The sequence below is a fragment of the Cetorhinus maximus genome, chromosome 3 (assembly GCF_964194155.1).
Source record: "Cetorhinus maximus chromosome 3, sCetMax3.hap1.1, whole genome shotgun sequence".
Classification (NCBI taxonomy): Eukaryota; Metazoa; Chordata; class Chondrichthyes; order Lamniformes; family Cetorhinidae; genus Cetorhinus; species Cetorhinus maximus.
Window position 1 is genome coordinate 4,485,464 of NC_135881.1, and position 19,505 is coordinate 4,504,968.

The 19,505-nt window shown below is 54.0% G+C and overlaps 1 protein-coding gene across 1 annotated transcript; it reads left to right on the plus strand.

Moving 5' to 3' along the window:
• The first annotated feature begins 3,452 nt into the window (after positions 1-3,452).
• cfap20 (cilia and flagella associated protein 20) lies at positions 3,453-19,226 on the plus strand. The gene is made up of 6 exons (XM_078536122.1): positions 3,453-3,852; positions 14,188-14,267; positions 14,793-14,904; positions 17,027-17,215; positions 17,978-18,088; positions 19,009-19,226. The coding sequence occupies exons 1-6, from the start codon at positions 3,769-3,771 to the stop codon at positions 19,009-19,011; spliced, it is 579 nt and encodes a 192-aa protein (XP_078392248.1). The 5' UTR covers positions 3,453-3,768; the 3' UTR covers positions 19,012-19,226.
• The last annotated feature ends 279 nt before the right edge of the window (positions 19,227-19,505 follow it).

A 19,505-nucleotide genomic window follows, 5' to 3' on the forward strand; every position in this document is an offset into this window, starting at 1 on the left:
CGCCTCATCCGACGCCTCAACAAGAAACTTTTTCCCTTTCTCTCAAGTGCTAAGGAACGCAAGCTCCAACAACTCATCGACACCAACACCCATCTGGGACCCTCCACCCCTGCTTGTCCCTCCGTCCCCACCCCATCTTCCAATCCCAGCCCCAGCCGCGTATTCACTATACCCCCTGACCTTCCCCTCTCCGATGCTGAACGTTCAGTGCTCAGCAAAGGACTTAGCTTCATACCCTTATGCCCTCATCTCAATGAATTTCGGGCTTGGCATGATGCTGAACTCTTCTTCCGCCGTCTTCGTCTCCGTGCTCACTTCTTTGGGCAGGAGTCCTCTCCCCGTTCAACGGATCCTTTTACCCACCTCCAATATTCTCCCTCCACCTGGACCCCTCCCTCTGGATTCTTACCTTCTCTTGATCTTTTCATTGAGAACTGTCGGCGTGACATTAGCCGTCTCAATTTCTCTGCTCCTCTCACCCATTCTAATCTGTCTCTCTCTGAACTTACTGGACTCCGTTCTCTCAGGTCCAACCCCAACATTGTCATCAAACCCGCTGACAAGGGTGGTGCTGTTGTTGTCTGGCGCACTGACCTCTACCTCGCGGAGGCTGAGCGTCAACTCGCAGACACTTCATCCTACCTCTCCCTGGACCATGACCCCACCACAGAACATCAAGCCATTGTTTCCAGGACTGTCACTGACCTCATCTCCTCTGGAGATCTTCCTCCCACAGCTTCCAACCTGATAGTCGCCCAACCTCGGACGGCCCGCTTCTACCTCCTACCCAAAATCCACAAACAGAACTGTCCCGGCAGACCGATCGTGTCAGCCTGTTCCTGCCCCACGGAACTCATTTCTCGTTATCTTGACTCCCTTCTCTCTCCCCTTGTCTAGTCCCTTCCCACTTACATCCGTGATTCCTCTGACACCTTACGTCACATCAACAATTTCCAGTTCCCTGGCCCCAACCGCTTCCTCTTCACCATGGATGTCCAATCCCTCTACACCTCCATCCCCCACCAGGATGGTCTGAGGGCCCTTAGCTTCTTCCTTGAACAGAGGCCCGAACAATCCCCATCCACCACTACTCTCCTCCGTCTGGCTGAACTTGTTCTCACACTGAACAATTTCTCCTTTAATTCCTCTCACTTCCTCCAAATAAAAGGTGTGGCTATGGGTACCTGCATGGGCCCCAGCTATGCCTGTCTCTTTATGGGGTATGTGGAACATTCCTTGTTCCAGTCCTACTCCGGCCCCCTCCCACAACTCTTTCTCCGGTACATCGATGATTACTTCGGTGCTGCTTCATGCTCTCGTCGGGACCTGGAAAAATTTATTAATTTTGCTTCCAATCTCCACCCCTCCATCATTTTCACATGGTCCATCTCTGACACTTCTCTTCCCTTCCTTGACCTCTCTGTCTCAATTTCTGATGATAGACTGTCCACCAATATCCATTACAAGCCTACCGACTCCCACAGCTACCTCGACTACAGCTCCTCACACCCCGCTTCCTGTAAGGACTCCATCTCATTCTCTCAGTTCCTTCGTCTCCGTCGCATCTGTTCTGATGACGCTACCTTCAAAAACAGTTCTTCTGACATGTCCTCCTTCTTCCTTAACCGAGGTTTTCCACCCACGGTCGTTGACAGGGCCCTCAACCGTGTCCGGCCCATCTCCAGTGCATCCGCCCTCACGCCTTCTCCTCCCTCCCAGAAACATGATAGGGTCCCCCTTGTCCTCACTTATCACCCCACCAGCCTCCGCATTCAAAGGATCATCCTCCGCCATTTCCGCCAACTCCAGCATGATGCCACCACCAAACACATCTTCCCTTCACCCCCCCTGGCAGCATTCCGTAGGGATCGTTCCCTCCGGGACACCCTGGTCCACTCCTCCATCACCCCCTACTCCTCAACCCCCACCTATGGCACCTCCCCATGCCCACGCAGAAGATGCAACACCTGCCCCTTCACTTCCTCTCTCCTCACCGTCCAAGGGCCCAAACACTCCTTTCAAGTGAAGCAGCATTTCACTTGCATTTCCCCTAACTTAGTCTACTGCATTCGTTGCTCCCAATGCGGTCTCCTCTACATTGGAGAGACCAAACGCAAACTGGGCGACCGCTTTGCAGAACACCTGCGGTCTGTCCGCAAGAAAGACCCAAACCTCCCTGTCGCTTGCCATTTTAACACTCCACCCTGTTCTCTTGCCCACATGTCTGTCCTTGGCTTGCTGCATTGTTCCAGTGAAGCCCAACGCAAACTGGAGGAACAGCACCTCATCTTCCGACTAGGCACTTTACAGCCTTCCGGGCTGAACATTGAATTCAACAACTTTAGATCTTAAACTCCCCGTCCCCCCATCCCCACCCCATTTCTTCCCCCTCCCCCTTTTTTTTCAATAATTTATATAGATTTTTCTTTTCCCACCTATTTCCATTATTTTTAAAACTACAACTAAAACTTTGTTAGTCTTTCCACCCCACCCCCACTAGAGCTGTACCTTGAGTGTCCTGCCATCCATTCTTAATTAGCACTTTTCTTAGATAATATCACCACCTTCAACACCTCTTTGATCCTTTTGTCTGTGACATCTTTTGATTATCTGCTCCTATCACTGCTTGCTTGTCCCTACAACCACCCCACCCTCAACTTCTCTCTCCCCCCCCCGCCCCCCACCTTAAACCAGCTTATATTTCACCCCTCTCCTAACTATACTCAGTTCTGTTGAAGGGTCATGTAGACCCGAAACGTCAACTCTTCTCTTCTCCGCCGATGCTGCCAGACCTGCTGAGTTTTTCCAGGTAATTCTGTTTTTAACCCCCAGAGTATCAGCTTGGATTACTATCCTAGTGACAGTACCACTGACCCACTTTATCCTATAGCCCCATAACACGTGCCTGTGATGTGTTTTCTGTTATTATATGAGGTGAGGGGCTTTCCCCTGGATGTTATCCAGTTAATGTGTCATTACTGAGGCTGCAAATACCACCAGCCCCCAATGCCCATTGACCACACTCGGCTCTGTTACTACAAACAAGAGACACGTGGAGGACTTGGTGGCTTGATACAGATCAGCGATGGAATGTGGGCGGAGTCCGAACGATAGGCCGTCCAATCACCATCGCCGGACCCACGTGGGGCCCCCCCCCTAATGGTCACCGGGGTGACCAATGGCTTCTCACCAGCCTGAGTAGTTACCAATTGCCGGCGCGTATCCTGCCGGCATGTAAATAAAACTCCACGTCCGTCCAATGGCGGTAATCGGAGGGAGCGCTATGCAAATAGGGTAGCGCCCGCCGACAGGAGCTCGCGAGCTGATAGGGTGGGCAGGCGGGAAGGGTCCTGACCAATCAGAGGGCGAGGTGCGCTGAAACCATGGTAACACCGGCCCCAAACACACAACAAGGGATAGAGAGGGGGGCGGGGTAAAGGGCGAGTCGCATAGCAACGGGCCTTAGCAACCGGCCTGGAGCAGGCGCGGCCGCCGCTTCTCTAAACAGAAGCTCCAGGCCCGCTTCCCCCTCACAGGCTCCGGGGCGCCCGGTTTCCCCAACCCCCCCCCCAGACACCCCTCCACGCCCCCCGCCACAAAACCCCTGACCAACCCCCCTCCCCCCGGCCCTTTAGACATATCAGACCCGGCGGACCGAGCTGCGGCTGTGCGGGCGGAACCTTCATCCCCCCCCCCGGAACCTTTGTTCGGGAGCCGCGGGTTGCACCCGGACGTTGCTAGGGCCCCGGGTCCGGGCCGCGCTCCGAGATGTTCAAGAACACGTTCCAGAGCGGATTCCTCTCCATCCTCTACAGCATCGGCAGCAAACCCCTGCAGATCTGGGACAAGAAGGTGAGGCGGAGCCGGGGGTGGGGGTAGGAGAGGCCGAGGCTTCATCGCCAGGCCCGACGCTCAGGGCCGGGGGAGCGCGGGGGGGACTAGGGACTAGGCCCCAGGCATTGGGCTCGGGTTGTTTCCCCCACCCCGGAGCTGGTGTGTCCGGGAATCAGGGCTGGGGGAGCGGGTTCTCCTCCTCCGGACAGCGCCGCGGCCTCGACCATTCCAACACCGCCCCCCCCCTCCCAGCCCTATTTCCCCCCCTCCCCTCCCAGCCCTATTCCCCCCCCCTCCCAGCCCTATTCCCCCCCCCCTCCCAGCCCTATTCCCCCCCCCCCTCCCAGCCCTATTCCCCCCCCCTCCCAGCCCTATTCCCCCCCCCCTCCCAGCCCTATTCCCCCCCCCTCCCAGCCCTATTCCCCCCCCCCTCCCAGCCCTATTCCCCCCCCCCTCCCAGCCCTATTCCCCCCCCCCTCCCAGCCCTATTCCCCCCCCCTCCCAGCCCTATTCCCCCCCCCCTCCCAGCCCTATTCCCCCCCCCCTCCCAGCCCTATCCCCCCCCCCTCCCAGCCCTATTCCCCCCCCCCCTCCCAGCCCTATTCCCCCCCCCTCCCAGCCCTATTCCCCCCCCCCTCCCAGCCCTATTCCCCCCCCCCTCCCAGCCCTATTCCCCCCCCCTCCCAGCCCTATTCCCCCCCCCTCCCAGCCCTATTCCCCCCCCCTCCCAGCCCTATTCCCCCCCTCCCAGCCCTATTCCCCCCCCCTCCCAGCCCTATTCCCCCCCCCTCCCAGCCCTATTCCCCCCCCCTCCCAGCCCTATTCCCCCCCCCCTCCCAGCCCTATTCCCCCCCCCTCCCAGCCCTATTCCCCCCCCCTCCCAGCCCTATTCCCCCCCCCTCCCAGCCCTATTCCCCCCCCCCTCCCAGCCCTATTCCCCCCCCCTCCCAGCCCTATTCCCCCCCCCTCCCAGCCCTATTCCCCCCCCCTCCCAGCCCTATTCCCCCCCCCCTCCCAGCCCTATTCTCCCCTCCCAGCCCTATTCCCCCCCCCAGCCCTATTCCCCCCCCCTCCCAGCCCTATTCCCCCCCCTCCCAGCCCTATTCCCCCCCCCTCCCAGCCCTATTCCCCCCCCCTCCCAGCCCTATTCCCCCCCCCTCCCAGCCCTATTCCCTCCCCCTCCCAGCCCTATTCCCCCCCCCTCCCAGCCCTATTTCCCCCCCCCTCCCAGCCCTATTTCCCCCCCCCTCCCAGCCCTATTTCCCCCCCCCCTCCCAGCCCTATTCCCCCCCCCCTCCCAGCCCTATTCCCCCCCCCCTCCCAGCCCTATTCCCCCCCCCCTCCCAGCCCTATTCCCCCCCCCCTCCCAGCCCTATTCCCCCCCCCCTCCCAGCCCTATTCCCCCCCCCCTCCCAGCCCTATTCCCCCCCCCCTCCCAGCCCTATTCCCCCCCCCTCCCAGCCCTATTCCCCCCCCCCCTCCCAGCCCTATTCCCCCCCCCCTCCCAGCCCTATTCCCCCCCCCCTCCCAGCCCTATTCCCCCCCCCTCCCAGCCCTATTCCCCCCCCCCTCCCAGCCCTATTCCCCCCCCCTCCCAGCCCTATTCCCCCCCCCCCTCCCAGCCCTATTCCCCCCCCCCTCCCAGCCCTATTCCCCCCCCCCCAGCCCTATTCCCCCCCCCCCCAGCCCTATTCCCCCCCCCCCCCAGCCCTATTCCCCCCCCCCCTCCCAGCCCTATTCCCCCCCCCCTCCCAGCCCTATTCCCCCCCCCCTCCCAGCCCTATTCCCCCCCCCCTCCCAGCCCTATTCCCCCCCCCCTCCCAGCCCTATTCCCCCCCCCTCCCAGCCCTATTCCCCCCCCCCTCCCAGCCCTATTCCCCCCCCCTCCCAGCCCTATTCCCCCCCCCTCCTAGCCCTATTCCCCCCCCCCTCCCAGCCCTATTCCCCCCCCCTCCCAGCCCTATTCCCCCCCCCCTCCCAGCCCTATTCCCCCCCCCCTCCCAGCCCTATTCCCCCCCCCCTCCCAGCCCTATTCCCCCCCCCCCTCCCAGCCCTATTCCCCCCCCCCTCCCAGCCCTATTCCCCCCCCCCTCCCAGCCCTATTCCCCCCCCCCTCCCAGCCCTATTCCCCCCCCCCCTCCCAGCCCTATTCCCCCCCCCCCTCCCAGCCCTATTCCCCCCCCCCCCTCCCAGCCCTATTCCCCCCCCCCCTCCCAGCCCTATTCCCTCCCCCCCCCCCATCCTCATCCTCCACTCCTCCTGAGCGCCAAGCAAAGCACAACAACAACTTACATTTATATAGTGCCCTTCAGGCGTTTACCAGGAGTAGTTATAAAACATGAGCAGTTAGCTGCGGCGATGCGGGCCTGACATGAAAATTGGTGGGGTGGTAAATAGTGAGGAGGATAGCCTTGGATTACAGGAGGATATAGACGGGCTGGTCAGATGGGCTGATCAGTGACAGATGGAATTTAATCTGGATAAGTGTGAGGTGATGCACTTGGGCAGGACAAACAAGGCACGGGAATACACAATGAATGGTAGGATGCTGGGAAGTACCGAGGATCAGAGGGACCTTGGTGTGCATGTCCACCGGCTCCTTAAGCTAGCGGGACAGGTAGATAAGGTGGTTAAGAAGGCATGTGGGATACTTGCCTTTATTAGCCGAGGCATAGAATATAAGAGCAGGAAGGTTATGCTGGAACTGTATAAAACGCTGGTTGGGCCACAGCTAGAGTATTGCGTGCAGTTCTGGAATCTATTATAGGAAGGATGTGATTGCACTAGAGACAGTGCAGAGGAGATTTACCAGGATGTTGCCTGGGCTGGAGAGTTTTAGTTATGAGGAGAGATTGATAGACTGGGGTTATTTTTCCCTGGAGCAAAGGAGATTGAGGGGAGACATGGTTGAGGTGTATAAAATTATGAGGGGCATAGATAGGATAGACAGGAAGGAACTTCTCCCCTTGGTGGAGGGATCAATAACCAGGGGCCATAGATTTAAGGTGAGGGGCGGGAGGTTTAGAGGGGATGTGAGGAAGAATCTTTTCACCCAGAGGGTGGTGGGAATCTGGAACTCACTGCCTGAAAGAGTGGCAGAGGCTGAAACCCTCATAACATTAAAGAAGTATTTGGATATGCACTTGCGATGCCATGGCATACAAGGCTATGGGCCTAGTACTGGAAAATGGGATTAGAATAGGTGGAGGTACTTGTTTGACCGGCACAGACTGGATGGGCCAAAGGGTCTTTTTCTGTCCTGTGGACCTTTATGACACTGACTTTATAACACCTGAGCCCATCAGGAGATATTAGGTCAGATGAGCAAAAGCTTGGTCAAAGAGTTAGGTTTTAAGATGTGTCATAGTGAGCGAAAGGGAACGACAGGGCTTAAAACAGCACGAAGAGACTGAGTCTTCACTTGGTGAGTGGTGGGATAGAACTGGAGCGGAGCTGGGGATGGGCTACATGAGCCAGCAGGGTGTATAAGAACGAGCGTACAAGAGCGGGGTATATCGGAGCAACACCAGGAGCCAGTCTGTAGATTCAGAGCTTGCGTTTGGAAAGAAAAATCGAGGTTTTGGAGGTGGATGGTGTGATCAACCATGTCAAAGGCTGCAGTCAGGTCGAGAAGGATGGGAGAGAGGGTTTTCCTGTTGTCACAGTCAGGTAGGATGTCATTTTTGACTTATAAATAAGGTACTGTTATAGTGGTGATAGCTCGACTGTGATTTGATTGGAGGGATTCAAACATGGAAATGTAATTCAACCCAGAGAAGTGTGAGGTGATGCATTTCGGGAGGTCAAACAAGGCAAAGGATTACACAATAAGTGGCAGAATATTGAGAAGTGTAAAGGAAGTGATCCCTGAAGATAGCAGAACAGATTGATAAGGTGGTTAAGAAAGCACGAGGAATCCTTTCATTTAATATAAGAGCAGGGAGGTTGTGCTGGAATGACATAAAACATTAGTTGGGCACCACTTGAGTACTGTGTGCAGTTCTGGTCACCTCAATACAGAAATGATGTAATTGAATTAATGAGGATGTTGCCAGGACTGAAAAATTGCAGTTATGAGGAAAGATTGGACAGGCTGGGGTTGTTCTCCTTGGAACAGAGGAGGCTGAGGGGAGATTTGATTGGGATGTACAAAATTTTGAGGGACCTGGATAGAGTGGATGGGAAGGACCCATTTACCTTATCACAGAAGTCAGTGACTAGAGGGCATAGACCTAAAGTGGTTGGTAAAAAGATTAGAGGGGAAATGAGGAATTATTTTTCACCCAGAGGGTTGTGGGGGTTTGGAACTCACTACTTGAAAGGGGAGTAGAGGCAGAAACCCTCAACTCATATAAAAGGTGTCTGGATATGCACCTCCAATGCAGTAACCTGCAGGGCTAAGGACCAACTGCTGGAAAGTGGGATTAGGTTGGGTGGGTCATTTTTTGGCCATCGCAGACACGAAGGACCAGCTGACCTCTTTCTATGATTCTGTGGAGTCCTGGAAAAGGTGGGCATGGATTGGGGAGGTGACAAGACAATCAAACACTTCAGAGAGGAAAGGGAGGTAGGAGACGGAATGGTAGTTTGCAAGAACAGTGGGGGCTTAGGTTTGTTCTTTGAGTAGAGGGCTGATGTTGGCGGATTGAAAAGAGGGACAGTTTCTTAAGAGCGAGAACTGCTGTTATTATCGGCTACCATGGGAACCAGGAGGGGAGCTTTGGTGTTTAGCAGGAATTAGGTTGAGGGAGGAGGAGGTGGGTCTCGTGTACAAGATGAACTCGGAGAAGGCAGGAGTGGAGATGGAAGAGAAACTAGAGAGAGATGCAAGTTCAAGGCTAGGGCATGGGAGATTTATAGGAAGTTTGGCCAGGTGGGCTAGTGTAAGGGAGGGACACAGCAGAGACAGCTGATCAGATTGTCTCAATCCTCGTGACAAACAAATCTGTGATCTCCCCTCAATTGTTGTTGGAGGTGTAGGTGGGAGAGGAATTTATTAAGTTGGTTTGCAGTAGAGAAAAGAAGCTGGGGGGCTACCTTTGCATTCCGAGTTGATCCTGGAGTAGTGAGATGTTTTAGAGATGATCTTAACTGCCCTCTGAAATGGTCCAGCAAGGCACACGGTCCAAGGGCAATTAGGGATGGGCAACAGATGCTGGCCTTGTTATTAACACACACATTGCATGAAAGAATTAAAGAAAAGTGATCAGAGTTGGCCTTACTTCTGATTTATACAATGGGTAGAACGAGACCACGTGAGTCAGTGAGTTCATTGGGGTGACTGTTGAATATCGGTTGGGGAATTTACATGGAGGGACGCTAAGAGGGCATGAATTCAGAGGGACCATGATGGAGTTGAGATGGAGGTTGAACTCATTGAGAATGCGAAGTCTTTCGGTGTACATGGTGAGGGAGGAAAGCACTGAAGATATCCTGGTGAGAAAGCTTTTCTCCTAGTTGGCAGGGCTGGGGAATCGAGGACACTGGGTCAGTCTCAGGATAAAGGGGTCAGCCATTTAGCACTGAGATTAGGAGAGACCTCTTCTCAAAGTGTTGTGCATCTTTGGTATTCTGTACCCCAGAGAGCAGCGGATGCTGAGTCATTGAGTGTGTTCAAAGATGAGATTGATGGATTTTTGGACATTAAGGGATTTGGAGACAGTGCAGGAAAGTTGAATTGAAGTGACTGGTGGAACAGGCTTGAAGGGTCACCTGGCTGACTCCAGCTCTTGTATCTCATATTCTTTCACAACCTCAGGACATCCCAAAGCACTTTACAGCTAATGAAGTAATTTTTGATGTGTAGTCACTTTATAATTTAGGGAATGCAGTAGCCAAATTGCACACAGCAAGCTCCCACCAACAGCAATGTGATAATTGCCAGATAATCTGTTTTAGTGATGTTCGTTGAGGAATAAATATTGGGCCTGGACACCATAGAACCATAAGGTTACAGCACAGAAGGAGGCCATTCGGCCCATCTTGTCCATGCCAGCCTGAGGACACCCAGGTGCCCTTTCTAATCCCACCTTCCTGCACCCGGCCCATAGCCCTGCAGCTTACGGCACTTAAGGTGCAGGTCCAGGTAAAAAAGAGAGAGAGAAAGCACCTGCCCTTCTTCAAAATAGGGTCACAGGATCTTTTAATGTCAACTCCTGTGTAACAGACAGGGCCTCTGTTTAACACCTCACCTAAACAACTGAGCCTCGGGCGTCGCGGCGCTCCCTCGGGGCCGAGCCTCGGGCGTCGCGGCGCTCCCTCGGGGCCGAGCCTCGGGCGTCGCGGCGCTCCCTCGGGGCCGAGCCTCGGGCGTCGCGGCGCTCCCTCGGGGCCGAGCCTCGGGCGTCGCGGCGCTCCCTCGGGGCCGAGCCTCGGGCGTCGCGGCGCTCCCTCGGGGCCGAGCCTCGGGCGTCGCGGCGCTCCCTCGGGGCCGAGCCTCGGGCGTCGCGGCGCTCCCTCGGGGCCGAGCCTCGGGCGTCGCGGCGCTCCCTCGGGGCCGAGCCTCGGGCGTCGCGGCGCTCCCTCGGGGCCGAGCCTCGGGCGGATTGTAAAATCATGTATTTGTGGAGATTGGCTGACATGTTGAAGATTTTGGTGCTTTTTGAAGCTTTGTCTTGTACAATGGTCACAGAATTATTTGGGTGCCATCTTAGGGGGTCACCATGATACAGGTTGGCAAAAAGAATGAGAGAAGGTGCGGAACACAGATTATGGTGAGGGAGGAGGGGCCAAGACTAGCCTGAATATTAGTCTGCTCCATCCCAGAGCTGGACAATGACTCAGTCCCCTGAATGATGCTTAACAGAGCAACACCAGGGCATGCTCTTCGTAAGCTTTACATTGTTATCAGCCATGGCCAGTTTAGTAATGTATCTTGGCCCTAGTTGAAGGTTACAGTCTCAAGCTGTGCCGAGAGGCCCATTTTCCAATATTTCAACACCTTGTGCATGCAGGTTGGTTAAAGCCTTGTCTCTCTTGCGTCAGTTTAAGAACAACAGCTCCCCAGAGGATGTTTTAAACCAGTAATTTCCCAGTGCTGAGCAAGCTGGGGTAGTGATCACCCTGGTGTCAGTGAGCAAGGGGTAGGCAGGAGAAGCCACTGAACGCTGGCAGTGACTGAGAAGAACAGTCATTCCCACTGATTGCTGCTCTAGTCAACAAGGAATTCTGCAGTATAACGTGGATAAGTGTGAAGTTATCCACCTTGGTAGGAAAAACGGAAAGGCAGAGTATTATTTAAATGAAGATAGATTGGGAAATGTTGATGTACAAAGGGACCTGGGTGTCCTTGTACACCAGTCACTGAAAGCAAGCATGCAGGTGCAGCAAGCAGTTAAGAAGGCAAATGGTATGTTGACCTTCATTGTGAGAGGACTTGAGTACAGGAGCAAGGATGTCTTACTGCAGCTGTATAGGGTCTTGGTGAGACCACATCTGGAGTATTGTGTGCAGTTTTGGTCTCCTTAACCTAAGAAAGGATACACTTGCCATAGAGGGAGTGCAGCGAAGGTTCAGCAGACTGATTCTGGGGATGGCGGGATTGAGGAGAGATTGGGCCGACTAGGTCTGTATCCACTGGAGTTTAGAACAATGAGAGGGGATAAAATTCTGACAGGGCTGGACAGACTGGATGCAGGGATGATGTTTCCTCTGGCTGAGTGGGGTGGGGTCTAGAACAAGGGGTCACAGTCTCAGGATATGGGGCAGACCATTAAGCACTGAGATGAGTGCTTCTTCACTCAGGGTGGTGAACTGTGGAATTCTCTACCACAGAGGGGGCTGTGGAGGCCAAGTCACTGAATATATTTAAGAAGGAAATAGGTTTCTAGACTCTAAAGGCGTCAAGGGGTATGGGGAGAGAGCGGGAGTATGTAATTGAGATAGAGAATCAGCCATGATCATATTGAATGGTGGAGCAGGCTCGAAGGACTGAGGGACCTACTCCTGCTCCGATTTTCTGTGTTTCTATGGTGGGAACTTCTGAAACTGGCTCCTCAGAGCCACCTAGCTGTCAGAGCCCTCTGACATGGCAAAGTTAAATGGGAGATATTGATGGAGCAACTTTAACAACACCAGAAGTGCCAAGTGGATGATCCATCTCGGCCTCCTCTGGAGGTCCCCAGCAACACAGATGCCAGTCTGCAGCCAATTCAATTCACTCCACGTGATATCAAGAAATGGCTGAAGGCACTGGATACTGCAAAGGCTATGGGCCCTGACAATATTCCGGCAATAGTACTGAAGACTTATGCTCCAGAACTTGCTGTGCCTCTAGCCAAGCTGTTCCAGTACAGCTACAACACTGACATCTACCCAGCTATGTGGAAAATTGCCCAGGTATGTCCCGTACACAAAAAGCAGGACAAATCCAACCTGGCCAATTACCGCCCCATCAGTAAACTCTCCATCAGTAAAATAATGGAAGGGATCATCAACAGTGCTATCAAGCGGCACTTGCTTAGCAATAACCTGCTCACTGATGCCCAGTTTGGGTTCCACCAGGGTCACTCAGCTCCTGACCTCATTACAGCCTTGGTTCAAACATGGATACATGAACTGAACTCCAGAGGTGCGGTGAGAGTGACTGCCCTTGACATCAAGGCCGCATTTGGCCGAGTGTGACATCAAGGAGCCCTAGCAAAACTGGAGTCAGTGGGAATCGGGGAAAACTCTCCATTGGTTGGAGTCATAATGAGCATAAAGGAAGATGGTTGTGGTTGTTGGAGGTCAGTCATCTCAACTCCAGGACATCACTGCAGGAGTTCCTCAGGGTAGTGTCCTAGGCCCAACCATCTTCAGCTGCTTCATCAATAACCTTCCTTCCATCATGAGGCAGAAGTGGGGATGTTCGCTGATGATTGCACAATGTTCAGCACCATTCACAACTCCTCAGATACTGAAGCAGTCCATGTCCAAATGCAGCAAGACCTGGGCAATATCCAGGCTTGGGCTGACAAGTGGCAAGTAACATTTGCACCACACAAGTGCCAGGCAATGACCATCTCCAACAAGACAGAATCTAACCATCGCCCCTCGATGTTCATTGGCATTACCATCATTGAATCCCCCACTATCAACATCCTGAGGGTTACCATTGAAACTGAACTGGGCTAGCCATATAAATACCGCAGTGGTCAGAGGCTAGGAACCCTGTGGCGAGTAACTTACCTGCTGATTTCCCAAAGCCTGTCCACCATCTACAAGGCACAAGTCAGGAGTGTGATGGAATACTTGCACTTGCCTGGATGAGTGCAGCTCCCACAACACTCAAGAAGCTTGACACCGTCCAGGACAATGCAGCCCACTTGATTGGCACCACATCCACAAACATTCACTCCCTCCACCACCGACGCACAGTAGCAGCAGTGTGTACCATCTACAAGATGCACTGCAGGAATTCACCAAGGCTCCTTCGACAGCACCTACCAAACCCATGACCCCTGCCATCTAGAGAGACAAGGGCAGCAGATAGATGGGAACCTGGAAGTTCCCCTCCAAGCCACTCACCATCCTGACTTGGAAATATATTGCCGTTCTTCACTGTCACTCGGTCAAAATCCTGGAACTCCCTCCGTAACAGCACTGTGGGTGTACCTACACCACATGGACTGCAGCGGTTCAAGAAGGCAGCTCACCACCACCTTCTCAAGGGCGATTAGGGATGGGCAATAAATGCTGGCCCAGCCAGCGAAGCCCACATCCTGTGAATGAATAAAAAAATTGCTAACAATGGCCTGTGCTTCGGTGGAGAGAAATCATTTTCGTCTGTCGACTGTGGTTGGTAATTTCTCACCTTGGATTATTGCTGAGAACTGACAGACTAGTGAGTAAATCAGGTTGGAAAAGGGACGTGTGTGTGGTCCCTAATCTGCTCTGGCTGATTGGGTTTCTGAGGTTCCTGTTGTTTCTCTCACTGGTGCTGGTTATCTTGCAGCAGTAACACCACCTTGTTTCTCTCCTGAATCTGGATTTACTGTGCCGTTTGCTTCCTTCCCCTTCCCTGTTTGGTGTTGGGCGAGGCATCGGCTACGCTAGGGGATTCCCTCCTTAAATCTGTCCACCAGGCTGTATCCCTCACCATCTTTATCGCTCAGTGAACAGGCTTATCGCCCCCTTCCCCTGAGCTCCCACTTCCTGCTCTGTATCTGCTCGTTCTGTCTGTGAAGTAACTGTGGGTGCCTTGCTGTGTACAAGGCAGTGCAGACAAGCTGCTATCATTATCGCTAACAGATTCATGTAATGATCTAAAAGATCTACAGAATGTTCATTTCTGCTACGAGTTGCTGCCAGACTGTTAAATCCAGACCCAGATCATTCCATTTTAAATTATATATTTATTCTGTTTAATTCTAGGTGAGAAATGGCCACATAAAAAGAATTACAGACAATGACATCCAGTCCCTGGTGTTGGAGGTTGAAGGAACCAATGTCAGGTGAGTCCTGCTGGGGTCATCCTGCTCTAACCTGGGAGTGAGCTTCCGGGTGAACGGAGTTCAGAGCTCAGCCACACATGCAGCCCAGCCCCTCCTTCACCCCCCCCATGTCTATTCAGTTAAACCACTACAGCTGATGGGTGAGAGAGAGGGCGCAGAATTGGCCTCAGCACCTTGGGGTTTGTTTGGGAGGGCGGAGTTGAGGATTGGGGAGGGGGAGAGTAGGTTCAGGTGGGTGGGGCTGCTGTGCAAGGAGAGCATCAGCACCTTGAGTGATGCTTGGAATACAATAACCCAGGTAGTGTTCTGAAAGTTTGAATAGGATACAAGGATTGCAGCCCACACGGAGGGTTTGAACATTAATAACTGGGTCCCTCTGCGGGGAGCGAGCCTGATAGCCTCACAGGTTCTGCTGTCTATTCATAAACTATTTGCAGGTTCATGGTGTGTCCAGGAGCTGGCAGCTGGCACTGGGCCTCAGAGTACGTTTGAGCTGATACTAACTGTGACTGAAATCCCTTTCAGTACCACATACATCACCTGCCCGGCAGATCCAAAGAAGACCTTGGGAATCAAGCTGCCCTTCCTGGTGATGATCATCAAGAACTTGAAGAAATATTTCACCTTTGAAGTCCAGGTGAGAGTGTAACATGGTCCCCCGACACTGGGACAGTGAATGTGTGGGGATGGGGTTGGGGGGTGCGCTCAGACTGCTGTGACCCTGTGTCGGACACTGACACAGCTCCGGGCTCAGACTGCTGTGACCCTGTGTCGGACACTGACACAGCTCCGGGCTCAGACTGCTGTGACCCTGTGTCGGACACTGACACAGCTCCGGGCTCAGACTGCTGTGACCCTGTGTCGGACACTGACACAGCTCCGGGCTCAGACTGCTGTGACCCTGTGTCGGACACTGACACAGCTCCGGGCTCAGACTGCTGTGACCCTGTGTTGGACACTGACACAGCTCCGGGCTCAGACTGCTGTGACCCTGTGTCGGACACTGACACAGCTCCGGGCTCAGACTGCCGTGACCCTGTGTCGGACACTGACACAGCTCCGGGCTCAGACTGCTGTGACCCTGTGTCGGACACTGACACAGCTCTGGGCTCAGACTGCTGTGACCCTGTGTCGGACACTGACACAGCTCCGGGCTCAGACTGCTGTGACCCTGTGTCGGACACTGACACAGCTCCGGGGCTCAGACTGCTGTGACCCTGTGTCGGACACTGACACAGCTCCGGGCTCAGACTGCTGTGACCCTGTGTCGGACACTGACCCAGCTCCGGGCTCAGACTGCCGTGACTCTGTGTCGGACACTGACACAGCTCCGGGCTCAGACTGCTGTGACCCTGTGTCGGACACTGACCCAGCTCCGGGCTCAGACTGCTGTGACCCTGTGTCGGACACTGACACAGCTCCGGGCTCAGACTGCTGTGACCCTGTGTCGGACACTGACACAGCTCCGGGCTCAGACTGCTGTGACCCTGTGTCGGACACTGACACAGCTCCGGGCTCAGACTGCTGTGACCCTGTGTCGGACACTGACACAGCTCCGGGCTCAGACTGCTGTGACCCTGTGTCGGACACTGACACAGCTCCGGGCTCAGACTGCTGTGACCCTGTGTCGGACACTGACACAGCTCCGGGCTCAGACTGCTGTGACCCTGTGTCGGACACTGACACAGCTCCGGGCTCAGACTGCTGTGACCCTGTGTCGGACACTGACACAGCTCCGGGCTCAGACTGCTGTGACCCTGTGTCGGACACTGACACAGCTCCGGGCTCAGACTGCTGTGACCCTGTGTCGGACACTGACACAGCTCCGGGCTCAGACTGCTGTGACCCTGTGTCGGACACTGACACAGCTCCGGGCTCAGACTGCTGTGACCCTGTGTCGGACACTGACACAGCTCCGGGCTCAGACTGCTGTGACTCTGTGTCGGACACTGACACAGCTCCGGGCTCAGACTGCTGTGACCCTGTGTCGGACACTGACACAGCTCCGGGCTCAGACTGCTGTGACCCTGTGTCGGACACTGACACAGCTCCGGGCTCAGACTGCTGTGACCCTGTGTCGGACACTGACACAGCTCCGGGGCTCAGACTGCCGTGACTCTGTGTCGGACACTGACCCAGCTCCGGGGCTCAGACTGCCGTGACTCTGTGTCGGACACTGACCCAGCTCCGGGCTCAGGCTGCCGTGATTCTGTGGCAGACATATTAATGCAGCTCTGCTCAATCTGCTGTGCTCCTGTGGTTTCCTGCTGCAATCTCTTCCCTGCCCGGCCCTCTCCCTACCACCAGCCCGGTGGGATTGTCGGCCCTCCCAGTGGGGAACTGTTGGCATGCAGAAAGAGAGTGGCTGCTGTGTCGTATTGTGTCTGAGGCTGGTCAGGGCCTGCAGAAGGTTCCTCCCTCCCGCCGCCTGCCCAACCCTCACTTCCTGGCCCTTCCTTGCTCCCAGCCCTGACAAAAGAAGCCTGAGTGGTATTTGGATGTGCACTTGCGATGCCATGGAACACAAGGCTATGGGCCTAGTGCTGGAATATGGGATTAGAATAGTTAGGTACTTGTTTGACCAGCGCAGTCTCGATGGGCCGAAGGGCCTTTCTCTGTGCTGTTGACCTCTATAGCCTGCTCTCCATCTCCTTCCAATCCCCAGTCCTGACTGCCTGTTCCCCCTCCCCACCCTCCTTGTATTTCCCCCCCCACCCCACCCTCCTCCAGTTCTGACTGCCTCTGCTCTCCCCTCACAGGTTCTCGATGATAAGAATGTTCGCCGGCGATTTCGAGCGAGTAACTACCAGAGCACAACGCGGGTGAAGCCCTTCATCTGCACCATGCCCATGAGACTGGATGATGGCTGGAATCAGATCCAGTTTAACCTGTCCGACTTCACCCGGCGAGCCTATGGTACCAATTACATCGAGACGCTGCGAGTGCAGGTGAGGTGGGGTGGGGTGGGGCGTTGTGGGAGGGAGGGACGACTGTGGTGAGACGGGGGCAGAGTCGGGAGGGAAGGCGGGAGCAGAGGAGTTGCTGTCGGCTCTGACATTTCCAGGTTGGTGGGAAGCCAGGATTAAGCAGCTGTGTTGGGTAGTGGTGGGGCTCATCAACCGCTTAAATAGGAACATAGGACTTAGGAGCAAGAGTAGGCCATTCGGCTCCTTGAGCCTGCTCCGCCATTCAATAAGATCGTGGTAATCTGGTTGTGGCCTCACTCCACTTTCCTGCCTGTCCCCCCCCATAACCCTCACCCCTCTTGTCGATCAAAAATCTGTCTAACTCATTCTTAAAAATATTCAACAATCCTGTCTCGCTGCTGTCTGGGAGTCCTGCAGACTAACAACTGTCTGAGAGAAACAAATTCTCTTCATCTCCGTCTTAACTGGGAGATTCTTTACCTTTAAACTGTGCCCCCTAGTTCTAGATTCCCCCACAAGGGGGAACATCCTCTCAGTATCCACCCTGTCCTCAGGATCTTGTGTTTCAATAAGATCACCTCTCCTCCTTCTAAACTCCAATGCTTACAGGCCCAATCTGTTCAACTTTTACTCATGGTTTCTTCGTGTCAATCTCCTGAATGTTGTGATTGGAATCTGAGGTGTGTTCATCCAAACCCCTCACCGATTTGCAGAGCACGTTGTGTTGACTCTTATTGTCGCTGGAGGTGGTGAGTTAAAGAGTTACCCTGTTTTGTTTCCCAGATTCACGCAAACTGTCGGATCCGGCGTGTTTACTTCTCTGACAGGCTGTACTCTGAGGACGAGCTCCCGGCAGAATTCAAACTTTACCTACCTGTACAGAATAAAGCCAAGGTGAGTCTTGTAAAACGCACTCCTCGTATTAACCAGACCTGTGGTGGCACCAGCACAGCCTTAATAACTGGGGCAGACAGCCTTGTGCACATAGGGTGCAGGATTGACAGGAGGGGACAGGATATACGTTGTAGTGGAGAGAGAGAGACAGAGAGAGAGTATTGCACCGTGTGATATAGATAACGAATTGTGGTCGGCAGTGTGAATATTTTGGCCAATTTGCGTTTGGTGGAGGAAGTAATGAAAACCATCAGAGGCCAGTGCTGCAGACAGAGACTGGACTTTCTGCTTCTCACTGTGGGTGCACATGCCACCCAAACACCTATGTAAAAATAGCAACTTTTTAAATTTTAAAAAGCCAGGACCTATCTCCTGTTGTGAACTCCTCTCCTCCAGCGCCATTCCCCTGAATCACTGAAGTGAGGGTGGATGTTCTGAACTTGTGAAGGTTAGGGAGAAATCGCCAGTGCTGGCCCAGACTGTTACACCATGAGACCTTGAGCACTACTCTCCCCAGCCAAAACAAAGACCTCTCTCAGGCGATATTCTAAAATGTAGTTATTTTTGTACATCTAATCACAATTTGGAGTTTTTTTTAAAAAAAAAAATTTTCTCTGCCCCATCGTATTCTTAATTTCTTTCCCCCTCTCTCGATGTTTCTGGGTGGGAGGGAACAGAAGAGGGAATGGGAAGATACTGAATGGCTCCTGCCCTGGGCAGAGTGGGGTGAGGGTGAGCAGATGGGAATGTTGAATGACTGACCCGTGATGAGCAAAGAACGTTATGTTGGTGAACCTTACACACCAGTCCCCTGCCCACCTGCTTTGGTAACAGAAGAATCGGGTCTGGATGGTGGGGGAGGAGGTGAGGACTGCAGAGATGTAAAACATAATCTGTCTTAAACATTTCTCTCTATACAGTGAGAAACGTGAGCAGGATGAAGCTCCCATGTATTGTCAGAAGTCCAGCACCCCTCCCTCTCTTCACTACAGTCACCTTCCCTACGTGCAGAAACATGATGGAAAGTAAATGTTTTGTATATTTTCATTTAATATAAACCCAGTGATTTTAAACTTTCTCGTTGGTTTTGCCTTCAATATTGTATCTTTTATCGGAAATAAAACTTTCTCAAACCTGAGCTGGACCCAGTGTTTCACTGAAGGGGCCAAGGAGGTCAGAGGCGTAAGACACACATTCCTCAATGGGGAGCACCATCCCTATAGGGGCTGCAGTTGATTTCAGGATGGGCAGTGAATGCTGCCTGCCAGTGTCATCCATATCCTGAGATAAAATGGTGCTGACTGCTGCCATTCCAGCTTTTATTCCTTCACTGGATGTCAGCATCACTGGCTGGGTCAGCATTCATTGCCCATCCCTAATTGCCCTTGAGAAGGTGGTGGTGAGCCGCTGACTTGAA

Excerpts from the sequence above, each read along its gene's own strand:
- cfap20 (XM_078536122.1), top strand. The coding sequence starts at position 3,769 with ATGTTCAAGAACACGTTCCAGAGCGGATTCCTCTCCATCCTCTACAGC. Across the intron at positions 14,268-14,792 it reads GTTGAAGGAACCAATGTCAG|TACCACATACATCACCTGCC; the intron begins GTGAGTCCTGCT and ends AATCCCTTTCAG. Across the intron at positions 17,216-17,977 it reads TCGAGACGCTGCGAGTGCAG|ATTCACGCAAACTGTCGGAT; the intron begins GTGAGGTGGGGT and ends TTTGTTTCCCAG.